The sequence below is a fragment of the Propithecus coquereli genome, unplaced genomic scaffold (assembly GCF_000956105.1).
Source record: "Propithecus coquereli isolate 6110/MARCELLA unplaced genomic scaffold, Pcoq_1.0 Scaffold17, whole genome shotgun sequence".
Lineage (NCBI taxonomy): Eukaryota > Metazoa > Chordata > Mammalia > Primates > Indriidae > Propithecus > Propithecus coquereli.
Window position 1 is genome coordinate 5136580 of NW_012141635.1, and position 24570 is coordinate 5161149.

Sequence of the window (24570 nt, forward strand, 5' to 3'; positions counted from 1 at the left end):
GCCAGTAAATCACTAAGCGACAATGAGTCTCAGTTTTCCTTTCTATAAAAAGACAGTTGGACCAAATGCACTGAAAGGATCTTTTTAACCCTAATCTTATATTCTTTAGCATTCCCTTCTAACCGTCTGTTCTTTGAATCAAATGGAAAACTTCTTTATCCATATGTATAGATTATGTAGTGTGGGGTTTTTTTCCTCACTACCTATTTGTTTGTACATGCCAGGAAATGCCGTGGAGAAGAAAGGAGGTGAGAGAAAAAGGTATGTGGCAGCATTTTGAGGCATGTGCCGTGCACACCAGTAAAGGAGCAGGCGGGATGTACAGCAGCCTATGCCGAGGCAAAGGTTAGCAATGGCAGGCTAGAGCCTAGGTGCTATACCACACCCAAAAAGCAGGTGTGTGATATGTCTTTCATTTAATTGACCTCCATGTCCCGGGATACATATAGCATGGAACATATTTTGTAATACTTTCCTGGAAAATGTAGTTTCTTGGGTTAAACAGTACAGAGTTGAGGTTGGTTGGTACACAGAAGTTCCATGTGCTGTGCCACGTTCAGAAAAACCATTCCCTGGAGTCATCTATCCTTAACGTGTCTGATTTGACTGTATTAAACTTTTCTGCTCTAATAAAGATATGTTTCTTTATGTTTCTCTCTAGGAGTATTGACATATTCAAAACAAAGAAGCAAGGTGGACAAAGCACAGAGTCCTAGATCGCAGTTCTGTCCCAGATTCAAAACAGTTTCTCCATGGGAAAATCTGATGTGCTATCTGTTAAATAATTAAAGAATATAAGTTATCAACCAGAGAAAAAGGTCTATCCATATTAGGAGTTTAAAAGCTCTTATGTTTTAGCAAGTACTCTAAATTATACATGACAATGGAAGAGAAAAATATCACTACTAATACAAAATATTACAAAATAATGTAAAATACAAATATTCAAATATACTAATTATGTGAGACACTGTTGGTTGCATATCCCAAAATCCATTCTTCTGTTCCCATGAGATGTAAGTGGAATTACTGTATGGCATTTACGGGAAGGCTGTTCAAAGACAGCCAACTCAAGACAGAAGGGCCTCTGATAACACCTTCTACCTTCCCTCTTTTCCTAACCTCTAACTGCACATGGTGACGTGAACTCTAGCCACCACCATGGTCTACTTGACAACGGCAGTCATGTGCTAGGAAGCAGAGTCCCAAGAAAAAAGTCTTGGTGCCTGAACAACCATGAAACCCCCAAACTAGCTGTGGACTGTTTAACTCTGGAATTCTTACATACGCGAAAGAAAGATAACTTCTTTCACTTCTTTCTAATTTAAGCTGTTGTTATTTTGGGGTTTTCTGTTATACATAATTATTTAGCTTATGAATTTATCCAAATTCTACTTTCAATCTTAGATATCTAAGCCTATAGATCAAATCTAGTTTTTTGGGTGGAAACTCTCACTTAGTATGAACGGCTTTTTAATTGTACAGTAGAAGCAAAAAGACATCTTAATCATTCAATACAAATTTGGTCAACAAACAAAAAAAAATGTTTAAAAATAAACTCAATTTGTTTTGGCCATGATCATACAGAAATAGGTTATCAAGGAAATTCACTAAAGTTTTTGATTTCTCCATCTTCTCATTTTATAATAGAGATGATATTGACCTACCTCATGAGCACAGACAGAGGATTAACTAATTAACAATTGTCAATCACCATGAAAATATAAATTTTAAGAAGGAATAAGACTTTTCATTAAACTATTAATAGCTATGCTAGTAATTTCTTCCTTCACTGGAGAAAATTTACATTTGATAAGCACCAAAGGCTCATGTAGCATAATAAGAATAAAACTTAAATGAAAATTAAGCCTGAAGATACTTCATGACATTTTAACAAAAGCACTAAGGCAAAGAAGCTACTATCAAATGCGTCTCTTAGAGATAGGCTCAACATATTTCTGATGAATTAAGAGACTTCGTGTGGTAGTCTGTGCTGGTTACGTTATTTTAGAGAAGTCTTCTTGTTTTGTACATATTCTAAAACACTGCCACGACATAACTCACTTCTCAACAGTTATTCATAAACTCTACCCTGCTTGATTCTTTCCAAGCTGCTCATTGGACAACCTAATTTGAAACTTATTTCCTGGTGAGTAATGAGCTTTATAGTTACCTTGTTTTGTGTACACACACCTCCAGCATTTTTTTACATGCACTGTGCCCTGATGAATACTCGGAGTGTGCAACTTGCTATAATAAAATGCTATTGCTTATAAAATTATTTCCTGTATGAGATACCAGAATTCGAATTCAGAGTCTTCTTACCCATGTGCAATTCCCCACCTGAATGGCCACCTCACCCTTCCATCGCAAACCTACTCCCTTCCTATTCATTTCCCAGTGATCGCTCTGGGCAGAGTTGACCTCTGGCCTCTTCCACAATGCCTCTCCTACCAGCTCCTGCTACACTCACCACTCCCTTCTTGGAATAGTCATAGAATTTACCACCCATATTAGCAATTCTGGCATTTACTGATATACTGGCACATTCAACATTGCATTTTCAGGTACACCTGTCATTTTCAGATACTGTACCCATTTTGTTCCTCGAGTGCACAGTAAGAGCTTAGGCAGTAGGGCTCATGACCCATATTGCTTTTGTGCCTTCACAATGCTTAGCAAAAGTTGTGATTATAGTAAAACACGCTAACATACAATAAGTACGTTGTTTTAATATTTTTGGTGCACTACAAAAATAGTCAACTGTCTTTATGTTATTTGTTGCACAAATGCATTTCTTTAGGCACTATTTTCCTAGAAAACAAAACTACAAATCTCCCATATTTAAATGAACTCACTTAGACTGGATGGTTTTCCAAACCACTGGTCCCCTGAACCTCTATTACAGCTAAAACAATTCCATGACGCTTATGTTTGCCTACTAAAGGTAAGGTATGAATATTTTTAATTGCACTAAATTAAAATTAATATGTGTCCTAATTTTTGAGCTAATTCACAAAAGTAGAGAGAGATCTTTTAAAACAATTCTGAAAGTTGCATGGGAAAATTCTGTATTACTAAATAAATAAGCTACAAGTATAAAAACTTTCAATGAAGTCTATTGCACAACTATCTCCTTACATTTACACACATTTAGTGAAGACTAAAAACTGATGTTGAGGTCTTAATTTTTAACACTTTGTATACAATTAAATTAGAATGAAACGTTATATGGAAACTGGGTCTCTCTTCTTTATTCCCAAAATATGACATTCCCTATTCTGTATGAATCTAAACATCAAGGCCTTCCTAAAAAGGTGACAAACACAAGCTAATTCTCATTTCCTCCACTTTCCCAGTGGCCCCTAGCATCCGTCACACGTTGCTTCTTTTTGAATTTGAGAAGGGGAGAATTCTAAGATAGAATGACAAATATTAACTCATACTAACTCTTTCAAAATCTCTCAAAATTCTAAAAGACATTCAAATCTGGAATCTGACTCACGTGAGGTTATTTTTAAAGGAAACATTATCACCTTTAATAATACCAATAACACTAACACAAGTAACACTAATAATGCATAATGTTTCTCACGCCCCTTCACGGTGCCAAGTATCTCACTGGGATGACACATCTATCATCTCATTTAATCCCCACAACCATGTAAGGCAGGCAACTTTTCATGTTTTCATTATTGTCCCTACTTTACGGATAAGAAAAGCCTAGATTCAAAATTTAAGTCATCTGAGTAAGCACACACACGAGTTTTGGGAGACCCTAGATTTGCATTCTAGCAGCCAGTTGCCAGAGCCCACCCTTTCTCCATTATACTGACATCTTTCCCAGTCCCATTAGCCACACAACACTTTTGACTCATTTTAACATTTTGAAGTTTTGTTAATTCATTTCTCCTTTAGAAGATTGGTAAGAATTAATTACTACTGAATGATTACATTGATTTTTTTAAGCTAATGGAATTTTTAATGAAAATAATATTAAGGGAGATGATGGGAAAATGCAAGTCTGAAAATCAACTGTAAAAGCAGCCTGTTAAGATTCACAAGATGGTCACAGATTCCAAGCAATGAACAGTAAAATTAAATTTGTCTGGTAATTTCTTTTTTGGGGGGGAGGGGTGCTGCTGGTGGGCATAGCCGATAATTCCTTAATAATATGATTTCCCATAGAAATGGGCCTCAGTATATTTTTTCAAAAAGGAAAGAAAAACCCACTGCTCTAATCTTATGAGAGTAAAGCACCCTTCTTAGTAACCATTTGCTGGATTTCAATAAGGCATGAAAACCTGGTATGTCAAAATTCCTCATCTTGAAAGACAAGAACACTAGCCAACCTTAGTGCTTTATACATCTTGCTTGTACAGACAAGATTTGTAGGGTGTCAATTCCAATTGCTGTAACAATCCTAGCTACAGGGGCCTTATAGCCAACAGCCAAAGTTTAAATACTAACCAACTCGAGGAGAGGAGATCCTTCATCATTAAAAAGAAAAAATAAAAAAGAAAGCTGGATCAGAAACAGTAATACAAAAACGGTAGTAAGGTTGGGGAGAAACTTAGATAATTCACAAAGGGAAAACTAAACCACAATTCTAGCAAAGAGGAGCTATGTTAAGTGGCCTGATGTCTACCTTTGCATTCTGGCCTAACTACACAACTGGTGTTGTAAACTCTTCTAGCCAGAAAAGTATCTCAGATTTAATACAAGGAAAAGCGGTACCCACCATCCTAACTTCCAAACCTTCTTCCTTCTCCTTCCTAGTATCAAGTGACCGCCACCCAGTACATCTGAGGAATTCAGAAATGCAACTCATCAACTACTACACCTGTATGATTTTACCTCCTAAGTGTTTATTAAATTTGACCCTCCTCTCCACCCCTGTGACCACTGCACTGGTTTTGACCCCATCTCTTACTGGCGCAATTGCAAGAGCTTCCTATTTGGAATCCCTTCCCCCAAGTTCCTCCTCCAATCTCCTCTGTGAAACACAGTCTAATCTAAACATATGTTCCCTTCCTTGTGTAAAATCAACACTACCCACTGCCTGAAACAGTAATTATCAAACATTTTCAAGCCTCTAAACTCAGTATTCAAGTGAAATCTTACTTGAATATCCAGTATGTAAAACAATTTCAGCCTGGGCAGTATGTAAAACAATTCCCTGGTAGCAGGGATTCTCCATTCCCGGCTAACTCACCTCCCTGCCTCCACCCTTACCTGGCTGATATCTGGGAGGTTCCTTAGAGCAGTTTGAAAAATGCACAACAGAGAATCAAATTTAAGTTCTTAGCATGGCCCCCCTGCTGCCAGACCCTACCTTCCCTCCCTGGGTCACTGCAGTATCTGGCCACCACTGTGGTCCCCCATATTCGTGCTTTTGTGTAATTTTCTCTCATACCAGAGTGGATCTGCATGACCCACAGAATATGGCAGAAGTAAGGGTATGCCGCTTCCAAGATTAGATCATAAAAGACACTGCGGCTCCCATCTTGGAGTATCTGTCTCAGCTGGCTGTCTGTCTCTCTCAGATTACTTGCTCTGGATGGGCACAGCTGGCTGCCATGCCATAAGCTACCCTATGGAGAGGCCCGTGTAGTGAGGACTGCAGGCAGGTCTCCAGGGAGAAGTCATGTGACTGAACTTGGAAGTGGGTCTCCCCAGCACCCACCAGGCCCTCAGATGACTGCAGCCCTGACCAATGCCTTGATGCAACTTCATAAGAAACCCTGAATCGGGATCTCCCAGGTAAGCTGCTGCTAAATTCGTGACCTACAGAAACTCTGAGAACATACATGGTTGTTAATTTTAGGTCAAAAAGTTCTGGAGCAACTGTTATATAGCAATGGGTAACTAATACTTTCATACTCTCTAATTTCCTATCTTACATGTTTTCCTCCAGTTTGAAATTGCCCAGCAGTTGCTACACTGCTTCACACCTCTCTCCTAATCTTCCTCCCTTCTGTAGGCCTGAAACGCCCCTTCCCCTTCCCGACCTGGTTGGCTCTTACTCAACACTATAGGCATCGAGTACTCCAAGAAGCCAGCCCTGAAGTTCCAAGCTGGCCTCCATGACCCCTCACAATCATTTCTCTCTCAGAAGATCCTGGGCCCTCTATTCCCAGGAATTATTGGTCAAAGAGTAGGATAGTGATAAATGTTTACTGTACTGAATTGCTGATAAATGCATAGTGGTATTTGGGAAAACACACTACTGGGAGGTGCTAGTCATTTCACTACCTGTGGATGGTCTTAGTGTAGCAAGAAACAGTGCCATACACTTTGCATTAAGCCAAACTGCCTAGCTAATCAATATAGTAATATTTGTATTATTAAGCACTTGTCAGTTTTAAACTGGTGTTCATAAGAAGAAAGGTCTCACTCTTTAGCTGTCAGGCACCAACTTAAGCTCCATCTGTGAGTGACCATTAGTAAAAGTTAAGGCAAAGCAGGGTTCTTTGCTATTCTGCCGGGCACTGGGACAAACGCATGGCAAAGGGCAGGCAGTGTGCTTGAGGAGGGAAGTTAACAGTGATGGAAGGAGGCAGAAATAAACTGAGGGGGGTGTTGGGGGGGGTGCTGTGTTCATCTGTGCTGCTTCGTAACCATCACTTCAGGCCCAGCGACAAAATGGTATCAACAACTCCAAAAAGTAGCTCCACTTAGGTTTCCACAGGCCAAAGGAGGTGATGGAAAGAAACCATCGAGTTTAGAAGATTATATTCTTTCTCCCAATACAGAGAGATGCCTTGGTGGAAAAACAAAAGGGAAGAACAAATCAGTGCACTAAGTCTTGTGCCCTAAAAAGAAGAAAAACAAAAAGACAGGGTGGGAAGGTGCAAATCATAGGGAGAAAAATATTCAGATGAACAAGAGGAACAAACAACTCAAATGTGCGCTCCCAGAAAAAAGTTGTAAATCTTTCCCTTTGAATACATGATAACATATTAATGTAATATTTAATATAAAATATTAAACCAGATCATATAGCCACAGGACATGGCTTTTTGATAATAAGTATAAAACACTGATGAAAAGCAAATACTTTGCATAGAAAATAAATTTAAGTATAAGAAATAGTAAGTATATGATAGATTTGACAGATTTCTTTTTTAAAAGATTATAAAAGAATTCTCAAGAGTCTGTCAATTTGATAATTTAATTATGGTGGGGAACATATTTTATAAAATAGATGAGAAAAAGTTAAGTTTAAAGGCAATGTGAGTAATAAAAATATACACTTTAAATAATTTATAAATTAAAAGGAAAAATGTTTTGTTGATACAACCAAAAGAATATATCTTGGTGTTTGAATGCATAATAGTGCTTTTTCTAAAAGAATATTTCTTTTAAATCATTCTAACAATGGCAACCTTTTCTACAGAAAGTTTATTTTGCAGGAATGATAGACATAGGTAAGCTGGTGGCAGATCTTACTTTTATTTTCTGCTTTTGTAATCAGTTCCTAGTTCACAAGAGATCGGACTACCTACCCTCTGTCCCACTACTCCCACGTCAGAAAACCAAGAGCTCCGGGACCATCAAAATGGGCACAACTCCAAGAAAGCCACACAAGATGGAACAGTCTTCATCACATAGCTAAACTGACATGAAAATGGACATTTCTAATTAACATTTTTACTTGGAAAATATTTCACTGTACACGCCTTCTGTATGCATCCTAATATTAATTATGCATTTCAAGGTTGAAGTTAATGAAGGTCACCACCCCAATCATGCATGTCTACATTTTATTTAGTCACCAGGGGGAGCTAATACTGCTCCATGAGTAGGTAGAGTGTAAGAATTAGATCTTTTTTTAAAAAAAAGGGGGGGAAATTAAATTGATGTGATATGAAATATAATTCAAATATGATCCACAGTGTCCATAAGGCAAATATATTACACATGCAAAAAAAGGAATTAGGTATATATCTTTTGGTTGCTGTTGTTATTAAAGAAGTTAGAAAAAAACAATAAAAGCCATCAGTTAGCAGAATCTTGCTGTGCTTAATAGAGGACATGTATGAGCCCAATCATTTATGGTTGTCTTTGGTCTTACTGGAGTCTTACTTGCCACCCTAATTTTGCACATTTGCCCATTCGTTGCATTGATCTGTTATTTTCTTGGTCTGAAGTACTACTATGACTCTACATTCTAACTGCTAATCCTTTGCTAGAAAAATAACCCATACAATGATATTACAATTATACTGAAACAAATGTTTCTTTACTCTTTTGCTTGAAATATTTTCCTCTGTTCCAAATATATTTTTTAGCCCTTTTAATGTGTGTTCAAAGGGTTCTACCCAATAATCTACTTAAATTCATTCTACATTTCACCCAGGAGACACATCCCTTTAAACTTTGAGAAGCTCCAGTTGGAACAAAGAGGGGAAAGGGGTTCAGAGTTTGTGGAATAATCACCTCTAATCGATCAATTTCCCCTGAAGGTAAAGCCGAAAGAAAGGAGGAGCGAAGAGTTCCAGTCCAATTCCTTGAAGTTTAAAGGAGCTAAGCCCTGAGGCACAGCGTAGAATGATTTCTGCCTTCCCCTCCCAAGACCTATTAAGAGGTCATAGATCTCTGTGACATTGCTGTCATTCCCCAAAGACAAGATCCCCAGCCACAGACTTAGCACAAAGAGAAGGGTGTGGAAACAGTCTACTTTTAATAGCTTCTTTAGCAACCCACTACCTTATAAAGTAGATATCAGCCGCAAGCATCTTAAGTAATGTGAAAAAAAAAATTAAGTGAAGTCAGGCAATAATGTAAGAAAAAATCAACATCTTGAGTTTTATCATGTTGAATTTCACATTTGAGAACAGACTAAATGTGGCAGAGCCCTTATGTGCACACAACTGTATCCAAATAGCTAAACATTGCCCTGCTTACAAGATAGACCGAATGGCTGCAGAGGGCCTAGAATGTAGAGGGTCTCTTTTAATTGATCTTCCCCACGAAAGAGACCCATTGTTTCCACATCCCAAATACAGCCCTTCATTTATAATTTTTACACTTCTCCACAGGGACAAACTGACAGCTTTAATTACCATCAGTGACCATTAAGGACACGGTGGAAATTCTTGAAGATATTCTCCCATGGTTTGTGTTCTTGACATTTTATTTACAATTTTTGGCAAATGAATCCTGAAACCACACAGTTAGATCATTATATATTCATTTATCAATTATACAACTAAGGCAAAACCACTTATCTAAAATGCCTGTGGTTCTGTAGACATCCAAAGGTAATATTTTCTTATATACAGACAAATAATACTAATTTTCTTCTTAAATTCTATTCATTTCCAAAGACTAATTTTTAAAAACTCAAACTAATTAAGGAACAGGTAATTTGTGAATATGGTTATAACTAATACAAGATATTGTTCACTTAGGTTTTACCTGTGAAAAATAAAGTGAATGCACTCATATATTTTCTATTTCTACGAGATTTCATCTCCTAGATCCTTCATAATCAGTACCTTTCTTGAGATTCACAAGTTATTAAAGCAAGCTGAGAGTCAAAATACCTAACAAAAAATGGGCATCAAAAATACAGAGAAATATTTCTTAAATTACCCCTTCAACATTCAAACTATTTAATTTTAATAAGTTAATAAATGTAACAGCGTATCATTCATAGTGGAAAAACATAATTCATCAAGTGCATCCCTTTTATAAATCCCAATTACAATACCCAAAAGTATTCAAAGAGCTTTGAGAAAATAATGGACCTAAAAATTATTATTTTACATCCATGTTCTGGTAGAGAATTTCATAAACAAACATATCAAGATGAGAGTGGTAGACCAGGTACTAATATCAAAAAATTCTGCTGCAGCAAAATCAATGTGGAAATAACAAAGCTTTGGTAGCAGGTAATAATTTAACTGACCCCTTCCTCCAAAACTGGAAAAAGGAGCTCACTCAGCCTACAGCTCAGAAGTCAAACCAATTATGGATGATCACTCTTTCTTTGGTAAATGCATAGAACTTGACCTTGGTCTGGACAGTTGAAGATAATGACACACTCAGCCCCACTACTTGTTATAAAACTGAGAAGAGCAGAGATCTGGTGAGTTGTTTTTCACATCATGACCTAAGTAATAGTCAAGAATAGTGGTCTCTGAAATACAGGGTACATTATCCTGGGGTAGAAAGGATATTCTGAATATTTAGCAACCAATTAGAACAGACACCAGTCAGTCATAAATAGCCATCCAGGTACAAATCAGACCTTCCTGAGAGCCATGAGATAAATAGTGCCCCAGTCAGCTTGGACGGTCTGGCCTTTCCAGTTCTTTTCATCCCATCCCATAATAGTGCAGTCTACCATGTCCAACAAAATGGACTTACAAATCATTGTATGTCATTTTAACTAATCTAATTTGCACAAAATCCTCAAATTTTGACAACTGACTTTGAAAGTTTTCTGCAAGAAAAGTGTAGGACATCGACTGTAAGCACAGGTAATCAACAAGAAAATGGCCAATCTGGCCTTTCCACTCCTAGTAAAAGTTCTTTGTCAGCCACCCTATGAAGGGGGGTGGGGGGGGAGGGACAATTTAATCAGAGCTGACCAAAAGCTGGCAACAAAAAATTGGAAAAGTTCTTTGAAATATGGACTTAAATCCACCATCAATAACAACAAACCACGTGGAGAAGTATAATAACATATGTACTCTCTTTGGTGGTTTTGTGAGACATCCAAGTTCTAACAGCCATTAAAATAAACTACCAAAATAAACACACATAGACCAGAACTTCAAAGTAACATAAAATTATTTTTAAACCCTGTTTATTTCATCTTTAACTAACTTTTCAATTTCTATTTTTGTGAATGTTGTATAATGCATTTATCTATGTAACATATTAATAAATATATATATGAGGGTACATACTAAATTTTTATTTGTCAAAAAAGTTTAGAAACCACTGGTCTAAAAAGTTAGGTGCATGTGGAGAAGGGACCAGGGAATGAAATCTATGGAGGCCATGAAACTGTATGTGGGGGGCTTAGGGCAATTTGGAGAATGAAGTAGGATAAAACCCTAGAAATATTTTAGGTAGGAAATGAGGAATTGATCAAAATGGAAGGAAATAGAAAAATAAAACTTACAGTGCCTTCAGCCTAATTAATATAGAAATAGATAATTAATTAATATATAAATGATTAATAATGAAGTATGAATAATGAATATAGAAATTAATATGGAAATATGCAAATGAAATGTCTAATGCCTTAAGCCTAATTAATATGAACTAAAAAGTTAAAATATTACATTTATTTCATGTAATTTATTTCAACTAATGATTTGATTAGGAAAACAGCAAAAAAAAAGTTCTAAAAGCAGTTTCAATATGCTTTTATGAAAATGATGCTTCATTCTATAAAACACTCATTTCCCTTTTCCCCACTGCCAAAAGAACGAGCTGTTAGAGTACTTTTTATTGTCCTGTGGAACCCACCAGTCTTTAATTTGCCACAATCATATGACACATGTAGACTCGCTTTCACATTTTTAAAAAATTCTTTGGCCAAATAATAATAATAATATTCCAGATGTTGAAGTTTTCAGCTCATGAAAATTGCATGAAGATTCCAGGAAGTCTCATAACTTTCAAAACAAAATTAAGTGAATATACTCCTTGATACTGATGAACAGCATCCACTCATCAATTCAGTTCATTTTTCTATAAAGGGTGAACCCATGCAGGAAAAAAATATTTGTAAAGAAGCCACAGACCTGGTTAGGGCTTTATAAATATGGACTACAAACATGTTCCCCAAAACTACAGCAGATTTACTGCCACACGAATTTCTACTTACTCAGCTACATAGTATAGCCGACCACAGGGTTAAGAACCAATACAATGCCATTTAGTTTTTTCTGCATCTGCGCCTAGGCAATTCACATTAATGATGTGAAAGAACACTTAACAGACAACTCAAGTTTGCAAATTAGCAGGAGAGAGGAGAAAAATGACTCAGAACAACAAGTATACAGTATCACCAAATGCACTTTACACATTTATCCTGTTAAGTGTAGCTTAGTTTTGATGATTTACAATGCTAGTTCTTACTCAGTTTTGTAAGCACAATAAAGTCTCTGTAATCTCAGCCTTCCCCACAGCACCCTGCTATTAAATCTTTGTTGAGAAGTGTGATGAGACCCCTCTGGCTTCCAGCCCTCCCCACCCCCTGAGGGAATTGGCAAGAAATGATAGGGTTTGTGGATTAGTAAAATGAGAGGTTCTCTGTGCTTTTCCTTCTTTAAATATATATTTTGATAATCTGTCTTCTGCATCAGAGAGTCCCACAGCCTCGGAGAGTCAATTCCCCTCCCTTCCCAGCCTCCCGGAAAAAGACAGCAAGGCTGGGGCAAGACAGGTGGTTTCCATCCACTGCTGCAACTGAAGAGAGGGATTTAAGTTATTCTTTCACCTTTCTCCCAATTCCTTCAAGCAGGGATGATAGATACATAATTTACTTACACATGTGGGATTGCAGACTAGAGGAAAATTACACCATGAGACAAAGAAGAGAGCACTCACCTGCATGAGTGTTGCTTTGTCCCTTGCTATCTTTAGGGACTGTTTTGTTCCTTCCTAGATCAAGGATGCCTGTCCAGAAGGGTGTCTACATTCCAGAATGCCCTCTCAGTGACAGACTCCATGAACTGTGTGTGTGACACTCACAATGCCCGCATCCCTGCTGGATCCACTGTCTATAAGTCCAGTCCATACTGATAACTAATCACAATTTGACCTAGATTGTACTCAATCCTATAGCTGACTTTCAAATCTGGGTCTAGAATTGATCAGTTTTGTGCATCCCCCTTGGCAATGAAAGTCATCAAAGGAACAGACCTGAAGTTACCAAGAAAACCCTTAGTTAAAGGAAAGGAAGAACTCAAAGCAGAGTTTCTATGGCTCTTGCACAACAAAACTACCCTGAGTAAACTATAGGCATCAGACCACGGAACACTTCAGTTATTTTGCAAATCAACAAGTTGTAAGATTTCTTTCTCTTTCACTCCGTAATTAACCCTGCAGCACCCCACTCAGAATTCCCTCTGTCTTCACACAGATCGTTCAGCAAAAAGTCTTCAGGCTATGGTCTAGCTGGGTAGGCCCAAATGTGTAAGTAAAGATGTCAAGATATCAAAAGAAGCCACAAGGAGTGAAGAATAAATGGAGAAAGCAGCAAGAGACTGCAAAACAGGCATGGAGAAAGGGAGAGAGGAAATACAAATGAGGAAATGAAGAGTCTTGGAGAGAGGACCAGAATCAGAGGGAATTCAGCAAGGATGCAAATGGGGCTGAATGAAGTTAAAAGACAAAAAGAATGAAAAAGAACAATGAACGATAAAAAGAGTAAAATGAAAAGGGGGAGAAAACCAAATAGAAATACCCTCCTTTGCTAAGTCTAGCACTTTGTCAGTGGGGGTGTGGGGGAGGAGGGGGAGCAGCACCAAGTGTTAACTCTGAGCAGTAGGAAACAAACACTGCAAGAGTCCAACCTCCTTATGATAACAGGCTTTAAGGAAGAAGGTAAAAGCATCCTATGACTTTTTTAATTAAAATGCTTCCAAAAGTCCTTAATCTTTTCCAGATCAGATGGAGGACAACCTTTGGCCAACTGAAGTTTCAACTTGAACACCTTGAACCAAGGTGAATCATTCCTAATTTTGTTTCTCTCCCTTTTTGCTCCCTCCCTGGCCTTCCACTTCTGCTCTCCTCATGAATCTAGCACCCTCCTGAAGAAATCACCCTGAAAAAAGTCCACAGGAATAACACCCGTCAGATTTACTTTTTCTGGACATGGGCTTCCATAAGTGGCAAAGAAGCCTCTATTTTCCTACTTTTGATTAAAATTCTGACACATATGAGCACAGGCCAGACTCCCTGCTTTTAGAAAGCTTAAGCTCAAAATAAACCAAATATTTTATTAGGGTTTTTAAAAAAAACAATATTTAACCCATAAATATTATCTTCACCATACCATATACACAAAATCCAGCATTTTCTGCACAGATATTATTAAAGTTGTATGAGACGGGAATAATGTCTTTTGCTTCCATTCTATTTCATAGAACTGAACATAAGAAGAACTATACGGGAAGCACTTAGTCAAAAGTAAACATTCACTAAGTAGATTTGAAGATTGTTTTTAAAATTAGTTGAATTTTAAAATAACCTTTAACATGAGAGAAGACCCACTCTTAACTAAGATTTCTTGCTAGCTTAATATATTAATACATTGGCATGTCAGTTGAGTTTGTGTACCCAAGTTCCCACATGTCTACCCTAATGTTAGTGTTGATTCTACACAAGTAAAGCTTCCTTTAAAGCACCTGCTATTCCACTGAAGGCAGCATCTTACTAATTATCTGCATTTAATAGGATTTTCCAAAAATTGTATGTTCTGAGGAAACTATGCATTAAACAAAGTCAATTAAGTATATGAGCTAGAAAATGTAAATAAATTCACAAAGAATACCAATATATACCCCAAATTAAGAAAGACTGATAACACAAATGTTAGCAAGCAGCAACTGGAACTCTCATACATTGATGGTGGGAGCATAAAATGGTACATTTTGGAAAAAGGTTCACGAGTTTCTCATACAGATAAATCTATCCTACCCTACACTCCCCTGCCCCCAATAACCCAGCAATTCCACTCCTACATTATTAATCCAAGAGAAATAAAATGTATGTCCACAAGAAGATCTATATAGGAAGGTTCAATACAACTTTACTCATAGTCCAAAACTAAAAATAACCAAAATGTTCACCAACGGGAGGATGGAAAACAAATTATGATATATTCATAAATGGAATATTATACACCAATAAAAAGAATGCACAAATAAGGTACAGAACATGAATGAATCTCAGACATTATGCTGAACAAAAGAAGCTAGGCGTACAAACAGTGCATACTGTATGATTCCATTTATAAGAAGTTCTAGAACAGGCAAAATGAATCTATGGTTAAAAACTAAAAAAATTGGTTACTTCTGACGCAGCATTATTGATCAGAAAGAAATGAGAAGGAACTTTCTGGAATGCAGGAAAATATCTATATCTTAAGAAAGGTATGTTAACATGGGTGCATGCATTTTGTCAAAATTCACCAAATTATATATTTATGATTTATGAATTTCACTGCATGTAAATGTTGCATTACAATTACAGCATTAATAATTATAAACAAATATTAAACTCTAATTAGTTGGTTTGCTTATCACGATGGTATGAGTAAGCAATTTTGAAACTACTTAATGTATATTCTAGGCTCAAGCAAATGAGTGAACATATTGAGAATAATGGAAGCCAGGTTTCTCTCTGTTAAAGAAGGCAGTAACAAATACAGAAAGGAAAAAGACTAAGATGTACCTTAGGTATCAGACTGAATTGGAGGTATCAGTATGAACACATGGTTATTAGGCAGAAAAAAATACATGTAAGTGTATATACTAGTATATTGCGAATTTTATGAACTGTGTTATGTATATTACATGTATTATATTAAGTATGCATATACATTTCCTAGTTCTGTCTACTGTGAAGTCTATAAGCAATGGTATACTTATAGCAGTGAGCACACATAGTACCTATACCTTGGTTTCTAAATACCACTGTCCTCTTAAAAGAACTAGGGCTCCTTAAAAAAAAAAAAAAAATGCTGATTGTGGGACTACAGGACTAGGACAAGAAAAGAACATGATGATCCCAGAGCATCTGTTTGCACCGGAAACTAAGTCCTCAAATAATGATGGAGATATACTTAACAGACACAGGATCCAGTTTGAAGGGACTCCCATTGGCTAAATCTATGGCAATCTGGGCACCAAAATAATGATAGTAATAAATTATGACCCATTGAATAAAATAAAAATCCAAAAGTCAAAAATGATATGAATAAACAAATGAACAAACAAGAAAGAAAACTGCAGTAGGCCAACTAATAAATGTGGAAATTATAGAATTACAATGGACACAAAAACAGCGGGTAAAAGTTTTATGAGAAAGAAGATATTTACATAGTATCAAAGCATCTTCCCACAGATTAGTTACTACTTACAAAGGGAAAATGGTAACTTTACACTGGAGAAGATTGACAGACACCACCTTAAACAAGTATTCAATGTGAACATCACCAACATTGGAACAAAGTAACACCAATGATCCATGCACTGAAGAGGACACAACATCACTTTCTTGGTGTTCCTACCACAAGTAAATAAATAACCGACTTAACCCTGAGGAAACTTCAGACAAACCCCAACTGATGGGCATTCTATAAAGTAACTGGCAGGGACTCTTCAAAAATGCCATGATCAAGAAAGACAAAGAAAGGCTGAAAGTTCATTTCAGGTTAAAGGAGAAGACAACTAAATGTTGTGCATAATCCTGAATCTCAGCTGAGGGAAAAAAAAATAGCTATAAAGGACACTATTATGACAATTGTTAAAATTTACAAATAATTGTGAATTTGATAACAGTATCTATTGGCGTTAAATGTTAACTTTCTTAATTTTGGTAAGTATACTATAGTGATGTAAGAGAATGTATTTGTTCTTAGGAAATACTCAGGATATATTTATAGGGGTGTGATGTCTCTAATGTTCTCTCAAATGATTAAGAAAAAATGATAAAGGAGAAAGAGAATGATAAAGTAAATGCGGCAAAATGTAAGCAATTGGCAAATCAGGTAAATGGTATATTCCTTGTATTATTTTTGTAATTTTTCTATAAGATTGGAATTGTATCAAAATAAAAGCTGTCCTTCAAAAGCATATAAAAATATAAAAACAAAAATATTAATATGTTTACAGCCAATATTTATATAGGCAATATCAATTCTCAAACTTATAATCCAGAAAAAATGGGATTTCCGAAAAAAAGACAACGCTATGGCCTAATAAACTTGCTCACTGTCATGCCTTCCTGAAGGGAAGAGCCACAATGCAATTTTAATAAAGTCTATTTAATCGACTTAATACAGCACCCCACAATAATCTGTCAGAAATCTTTGTTCAAGTGGAACACACATTCAAATCTTACAAAAATATAAATATTCTGTGGAAAACAGATGGAGAACCACTTGTCTAGTAAATATGTTTCCTATACACAGTTAATTGAAGAAAGATTTGTGTGAGGAAAATGAGAGAGAAAAATACACAAATACACGTACATAGGAATGGTGTCAGCTTCAAGTAGTAAGAGATAAATGACATGTATCTAAAACAAAAGACACATTTAAAATGTTCCACCAAGGCCCATTTAGTGTATTCTTGTAAGATATATTTTTAATGAAGGTAGATATCTGGTAAACTGAGTTTCAGTTTTATTCAACCATTACATTGAACATGTTATGCTTCATTTTATTTTAAATCTGACTCTTCCAACAAACTGTATAGCAGGGTATTTTGCCAGCCTTAGTGACTAGAGGCCAGGCACTGTGCTGGGCTCAGATGATGCAAGGAAGAATGAGACACAGTTTCAGCCATCCATGAGCTTTCAGTCTGCTGAGTGAGATGGAAAAGTGAACACATCCAGTGAGAACTGTGGTATTCAAGAATAAGTATCAGACTTTAGGGGAACATAAAAAGGGTGCCTATCTCAGGTGGAGAGGAATCAGGGAATGTTTCCTTGAGGAGATGATATTTAAACTTAAACAAGTTAATACACGCTAAATGTCTTTGAAAAAGTATTCAAAAGAATTTTTTTAACTTTGTTTTAGACATCCAATATATTAGGTTCATCACTGTAGTAAAAGAAAAGAAAAAAAAAGGTAAGAAAGAAAATACACCCCATTAGCTATTATAATCCAGGTGCAATTCAAAATCTAAGAGGGACTATGATGCTGAGGTTGTCCCAAACAAGCCATCTCATAATTCTTTCAAAAGTACCTCTAGACTTACCTAGGTACTCAAGTACAGGAATAAAATAATTGGAAGAGAAAAACACATAAAGGAACAAACTGAAAAAATCAGAAATAGAACAGTATGAGAAGACAAAAAGTGATAAGTATTGTTTACCTGTCAGTTGACATTGATTAATCTTGTGTTCTGTGATATCGCTCAGTGATTCGAACACCTGGAGGCAGCTGTCACAGCTGTGCACAGCTTCGTCTTCCAACTCCTCCCCATCTTCCGGCCTCTTCTTACAATCTATTGCCTCTCCATCGTCAGTCTTGTCTTCAAGTTTACAGCTGGGGTCTGAAAGAAAATCAACACTATAAGTATAGGGTTTAAAGACAGGTTCTTTTAAAGCAACGTTTAATCTTCTTGCTACCAAAAACAGAAAGACCATTTTCCTTGAACCTGCAATAGGAGGGCTTCATTGCAGATTTTATTACAGAAGAATCAAAAGTGAGCCTTCCCTAAAATTTCTCAGTTTGTGATTACTGAAAGAATTCTTCCTTTTTCTCACCATGTAGCCCTTTTCTTACCTCTCCCTTCAAATAACTCGTCTACCCTTAAGATTACCTTGCCATTTTTTCATAGCCTTTTAGGAGTTTTTGCTTAAAAAAGAGAGAGATAAATCACTTTAAAATTAAACAGTCTCCAATGCAAAGGAAAAAAAAGACCCACTGTGCTTAAGAATGAACTCCTTTTCTGCTAAATATACTCCTTCATGGGAAATTACCAGAATTAGCCAAAAGTCTAGAATAAGCTAAGCTAATTACCATAGGCACAAAATTGACCTTTACTTATAAACTGGTCAAAACACACAGTTACTCCATTATTTGTTAGACAGCGATAGCAAAATAAGCTCTACCGCACAGCAAAACATGCTTACAAATGCAAACTCAAGTGTAAATTTATGTCTCGTTTTCAAAACTATCCCAAAAAAGTGAAATAAAATATATGAAAAGCAATTATAAATTATAATCAAGTCAACAATTTGAGTTGGCATTATCAATGTTGAAAAGCTAAACACTGTAAAAACTAAAAATAGTTCCATTTTAACCCTAAACATGATACACAAACAGCAGGGGGAATAAAAAAGCAAAGCACACACAATGCTTCTAATTAGAATTCAATAAATACTTTATGATTATTTATGCTGTCCTTTGACTCATTTTAAAGAAGTACCCCCAAACACCCTGGTGCCACTGGAAAGGGAGGGAGGAAAGAAGAGTGGGGTTAGGGAGGAGAATATGCCTCTTTGGGAGAAATTAAGATAACAGGATAATATAATCAGTGACTGAATTTATGGATCACTAATTTCTAATAGCAAAAAGTCCTCCAAAGGCAGAAACAAAGTACGTCTCAAAAAACGGTAAAATCAAACTAGAGATTTCTATTTTCTGTAAGTCAATGAAATAGTCACAAAAGATGTATACCAAGATACCTAAGAAATAGGTAATGCATTATTTGTAGTCACATTTTTATATGACCATGACGTTAATTTTAATGACTACAATAAACTTGATAAATTAAATATAAATATATTTAATACTTTTAATTTTGTTTTTTAGAGATGGGATCTCGCTATGTTGCCCAGGCTGGAGTGCAGCGTCGCTAGTCACAGATGTGATCACAGCACACTACAGTTTCAAATTCCTGGCTTCAAGCAATCCTCCTGCCTCAGCCTCCCAAGCAGCTGGGATTACAGGCACATGCCATCATACCTAGCTATTTAGTATTTTTAATATTTCATTAAATATTTGAAATGTTACAATCAAGAATCCCTAGAATCAAAATTAGCCAAGTATTTCTCAGAAAAGTCCAGAAATGCCACCACACCACCATCCTGCTGTCTGAAAGTGCTTTCTCCTACCTTGCACAGAACATGCTTCTACAAACCCTACTTCTACAAGGCACTTATCCTCCCTTTCTTGTCTGGCCATTGTGCCAAAGCTTTTCTTTGCATCTACAATAAACTTAACTATATCACCACCCTTCAAATGACTCACATATGCCAAAATCAACTTACTTGTAAACATATGCAATAATCCCTTAGCTTCATGAAAAAAGGAGAATTCCCATCTCAAAGAGCATATAGTTTTGTTTGTTGGGTTTTTCAAAAATGAAGGTAGTGTTTAAATAAACTGGTAATTTGGATTGATTTGCCATCTGCAAAGTTATTATCTCAACTCTCTACACAGTGCCCATTTCAATACACTGGGATTTAGACGGCTCATTCCTTGGGGAGTGATCATAGGATCTTTGCGTTTGTCTTGTACTTTGCCCAGCACAGCACCATGTCCAGGTGAGTGCTTAGTAAATATTATTTAGTGATGGTGAGAAGGGGAAGGAGAAAAAAAATAGAGTACGTAAAAAAAGTTCTTCACTGGTATTTTTTCTGTAAACAAGAACAGACTGGTTACCTCCAAAGTAAAAAGCACCTACATGCCTACATTTCCCAAGGTTGACACTATCTGACCCACCACATTTGGGTTTACTGCTTTCAAATATTTCATCTAGAGCTACAGATACAACAAATGGGTAATGGTGCAAAGATCTCCGACAAACTAAACCAAGTAGTGAAACGCTGCCAAAATAGAGAGCAATTCAGGAAAATAAATAACTGTCCCAAGTCTGGCAAACTGACCTCCACACCATTAAACACTTGCTAGGAGGCAGCATGTGTACACTGAATACTCTTAGTTGTTTAGCATGAGTTTCCAGTTTCTCAAAAAGCTGACAGTGCTCAGGGAAATGTGGGTGTTAGGTTTGAATTTTAATATGATTATTTAAATGCTACACATCAAGTTTGCAGATCTGTTTGTTTTTAAATAAGGAGAGTCTCTGAATACTTTACTACACAGAGAAAAATGATAAAAACTCACCTTCCTTATTATTCAAGAATATGAACACTTTACATGAATTCAATATCAAAAATACCAAACAAAAAAGAATGCATGATGCTTTAGCTCTTAAAAGCTAACCAATGACCCCGGTCGGTCCATGCTTCTGACACTGTGGCTAGTTATAAAAATGAGGGTCATTTTAAGACTAATAAAAAATGTTTTTGCTTCCACTTCTGCATTTACAGATAGAACTCTTCGGGGACTGAAGTCAGTCAAGCTTATTCACTTCTGCTGCAACTTTAGGATGCATGCTCCAGCCAACTGGCGAATTTGTTTTTAGGTCAACACTTAAGAGGGACCCTCTGGGAGGTGAGTTCGATTATAGCCTATGATGCCTTGGTGTAATGAGTGCTGGAATCTCAATCCCAGTCTCTCTCCTTGTAAGATTTTTCCAACCTCTACTTTCATGAAAAATTCCTTCTTGCCCATTCAAAGGATGTGTTTATTTGTTCTATAGGTTTGTGTTCCTAATGCCAGTTGCTGTAGGAAGATTCTAGAAAGCTTATATTGTCAACCATTTCTTTCCCACAGGTGGCTACACTTCAATAATTGCACATGGCCTTAGTGATGTAGTTTTTATAAAGTCCTTTGAGATCCAATCATAAAAAATAATTGTATTACTCTGCTAGCCATTCAAACCTCTGACTTCAACCTAAGGGGTTATAAATACAAGGTCCATGCCTATAAGTACTGCCCTGCCCCCAGCACCACTGCACGAAGGATAATTGTTCTTCCAAATCCATTTTTATGCTATAAACCCACCCGAAGGGCAATATTTTAAAATATCTCCATACCCCCTACACAGCAACTACAAACTGTCATAGCTACAGACACCATTCTCCCACCCCTGTCCTAAATGATGCTGCCCGAACATGCTGCATCCATCACAAATGACCTCACCTGCTCAACCAACTCTCCAGCTCATCCCTTCAAAAGGGTGCAATGGAGCACTGAATTTATAGTTTTCTGATCTGGACAGAAAGCTGAATTTTGGAACACAGTCACAATTATTATTACAAAAATAAGTGGTGGCTTTCTGTTTCCAATTTTGTTAACATTACTTATAAATGGGAATTTAAAAGAAGCATGATTTTCCCTTTATTATGTTCTCTGGCAGGTGGTTCTTTCCTTCTTCTCATCCTCCTCCTCATAAGAATTGTTATTGCTATAACTTGGTTTAATAAAATTACAACTGTGGGGAAAATGAAAAATTGCACTGGCTTAAAAGTGTTGGAGGCAATAAACCCATGGACTTCAATTAATTTCAAGTGTGGGATCAGTTTAAGGCCAACCAGCAGAAATTCTATTCTGTCCATGTAAAAATGAGGTTTCACCACATTTACTTTTTATAACCTATATAAAAGTCAAGTAAAAGTAATGAATATCTAAAAGCCATCTCAGTGGACTGGCAAAGACTATCTGTATTCTTGAAACTCGTCTTACATACTTCTCTCTGTGCAACAAGGATCTCATGCCTGATCAAAGCTAAAATGTCAAACTACTGAGAAAACAGCCCAATTTCCAATCCATTTCACTGCCTAGAAATGGACCTCCTTCCAAGCCACTTTTGCATGGAAAACCACTGGCAAAAGAAAGAAAAACTAAGAGATCATGTGGTTATAATTATTACCAGGCAAGGAATATTTCTGCAGCTCAGTGGTAAAGTAAAACTCTGTCGCTCTCTGCTCCCAATAGTGTCCATCGCAAAACAACTGCCTCATTAAATCTCTGCAGTAAGATTAATATGCCGTAGCTGCACTACATTTATAACTTGGTACTCTATAAAAAGCACATTTAATGGTAAGAGCCAGAGCCTAGATACAAAGTATTACTATAAAAACTTCTGGCAGTGAGTACACAGTGCAGGTCCTCTGTCCCTGTTTCAGGAGATATAAATGAGGCTTTTCCTGGTTAATTCCAAGCATGAAGCTCTACCTTAAAGACCAGAGTCAGTTTTTATGAGAGTGGCAGAAACACAAGAGTCTGAGGATGATGTAAATACGAATGCAAGAAGATTACTTAACAACTAAGATTGGAAAGAGATGAATGAATCCAAAATACTCCACTTATACACACACGCAAACTTAAAACTGGATAATTTCCTAACCGTTTGTTCTCTGGTCACAGCCATCTTTTCACCAAATTAAACAACCATGGCATGAATCACTCAATCTTAAATCAACCAACACAGTGCCAAGTGAGTTCAAGAAACTACCGGCTAAAAAATGCATACTGCCTAAAAAAAAAACAAGTCTTGGCTTCACTGTGTGACCACGAGCTCTAAGATCTTAATAACCTAAAACTATCGAAAAAAAATTCAAGGAAAAGTCATCCCAACACTACTTTAAAAATGAATTAGTTTACAAGTAAACTAGTAAAAATATAGGGTTTTTGTTACTTTAGAAAACTGCCTAAATTCTTTCTTCCAAGGATATTTTCTGAAACTATAACCCAGTATCTCATATTCAGGAACTCTATGCTAAATAAGTAGACAAATAATTTATACAAATACATTACACACCCAAATCTCCCCAAATCACTATGAATGATGCACCTTAGCTTAACAGTATCTTGTGCCAAATGATAACGATCTAATATCATATTTAAAGTTCACATGTATACAAACAACTAGTCTTCTAGGTTTACTGACATATTTAAAAGTCCCAAGCCTGCAAAGAAAATTAGAGACTGTCTGTTTAAAGCCAACCATGTCTGAAAGAACTCCTTCCCTCCAAGTATGTTCAAGTCATATTCACTGTTTATCTTTATGCTTTTTAAGAACAGAGGAAAAGTTAACCTTCAGGCTACAAAGAGTTAACAAGAAGCAGAAAGCCTTCCTAGTTTTCAAAAACAAAAGGGCGGGATGATTATTTCGTGCTTTCTGGGCTCTAGATATGCTTTCTAACTTGAAATCCCACAAGATGAAAACAGATTTAGGGAAAATAAATCGCACTGTTATAAAATGGCAAGCGGGCTCTAACGAAGGGAGGCGGCATTACCAGGCTGTGCAGCCGTCTGTCCCACACTCGCCTGCTGGTCTGCCACCTCATTTTTTTTTTTCTTACTGTCAACAGAAGGTAAACAAACAAACAGAACAAAAAAACAAAAGCAATCGGTGGGGTGGCCAAGGCTGAGCATCCCGGGTACTACATGCAACCTCAGCTTGGCAGGACAGGGACGGCTGTCCCAGGCAGAGACCTGGCTGCGCACCAAAAGGTCCAAAGAGCTCATGTGGTCAAGGATAAGAATGTGCTCTTTTTACTTTTTCTGCAATGTTTATTTTCTAACCACTCTATTCTCTGAAAGTTATTAAATTGTTTTAAAGAAGGAAAAAAAAAACCCTTTCATCTATTCTTTCCTTTGTCTATAAAACCTTCTCAGACAGAAAGAATTATCTCTGTGTTAAACAAAATCACACTGTTGAAGTTTAGAATGTCTGTGGTTTTGCTTGATTGTTCTACAGGTCTATCATGGTCCTTGAAGACCAAAGAGAAATATCACAGATGCACTGTTATCAAGGAGAACATGCCAAATATGAATTTATTACCACTCTCTATCTACAATGAAATTCCTTGTAAGAGGATGCTGAGTGGGAGGAAATTAGCCTTACGAGAGATTAAAACACACACACACTTGCACACTTTGAAACCAAATAAAAAGTTTCTCTTCTTCCAGTCAGAAAATCCTACCCATGTTCCCAAATTTCTTTCTTCCAA

The 24570-nt window shown here is 36.6% G+C and overlaps 1 protein-coding gene across 4 annotated transcripts in view; it reads right to left on the reverse strand.

The window, feature by feature from the left end:
* The window catches only part of ZNF521 (zinc finger protein 521), a 275007-nt gene that overhangs the window by 227614 nt on the left and 22823 nt on the right, over window positions 1-24570 (reverse strand). For all 4 annotated transcript variants that reach the window (XM_012641756.1, XM_012641760.1, XM_012641758.1 and 1 more), the window contains one exon: window positions 18075-18254. In XM_012641756.1, coding sequence (XP_012497210.1) covers window positions 18075-18254 — 180 coding nt within the window. The remainder of the gene's footprint in view (window positions 1-18074; window positions 18255-24570) is intronic.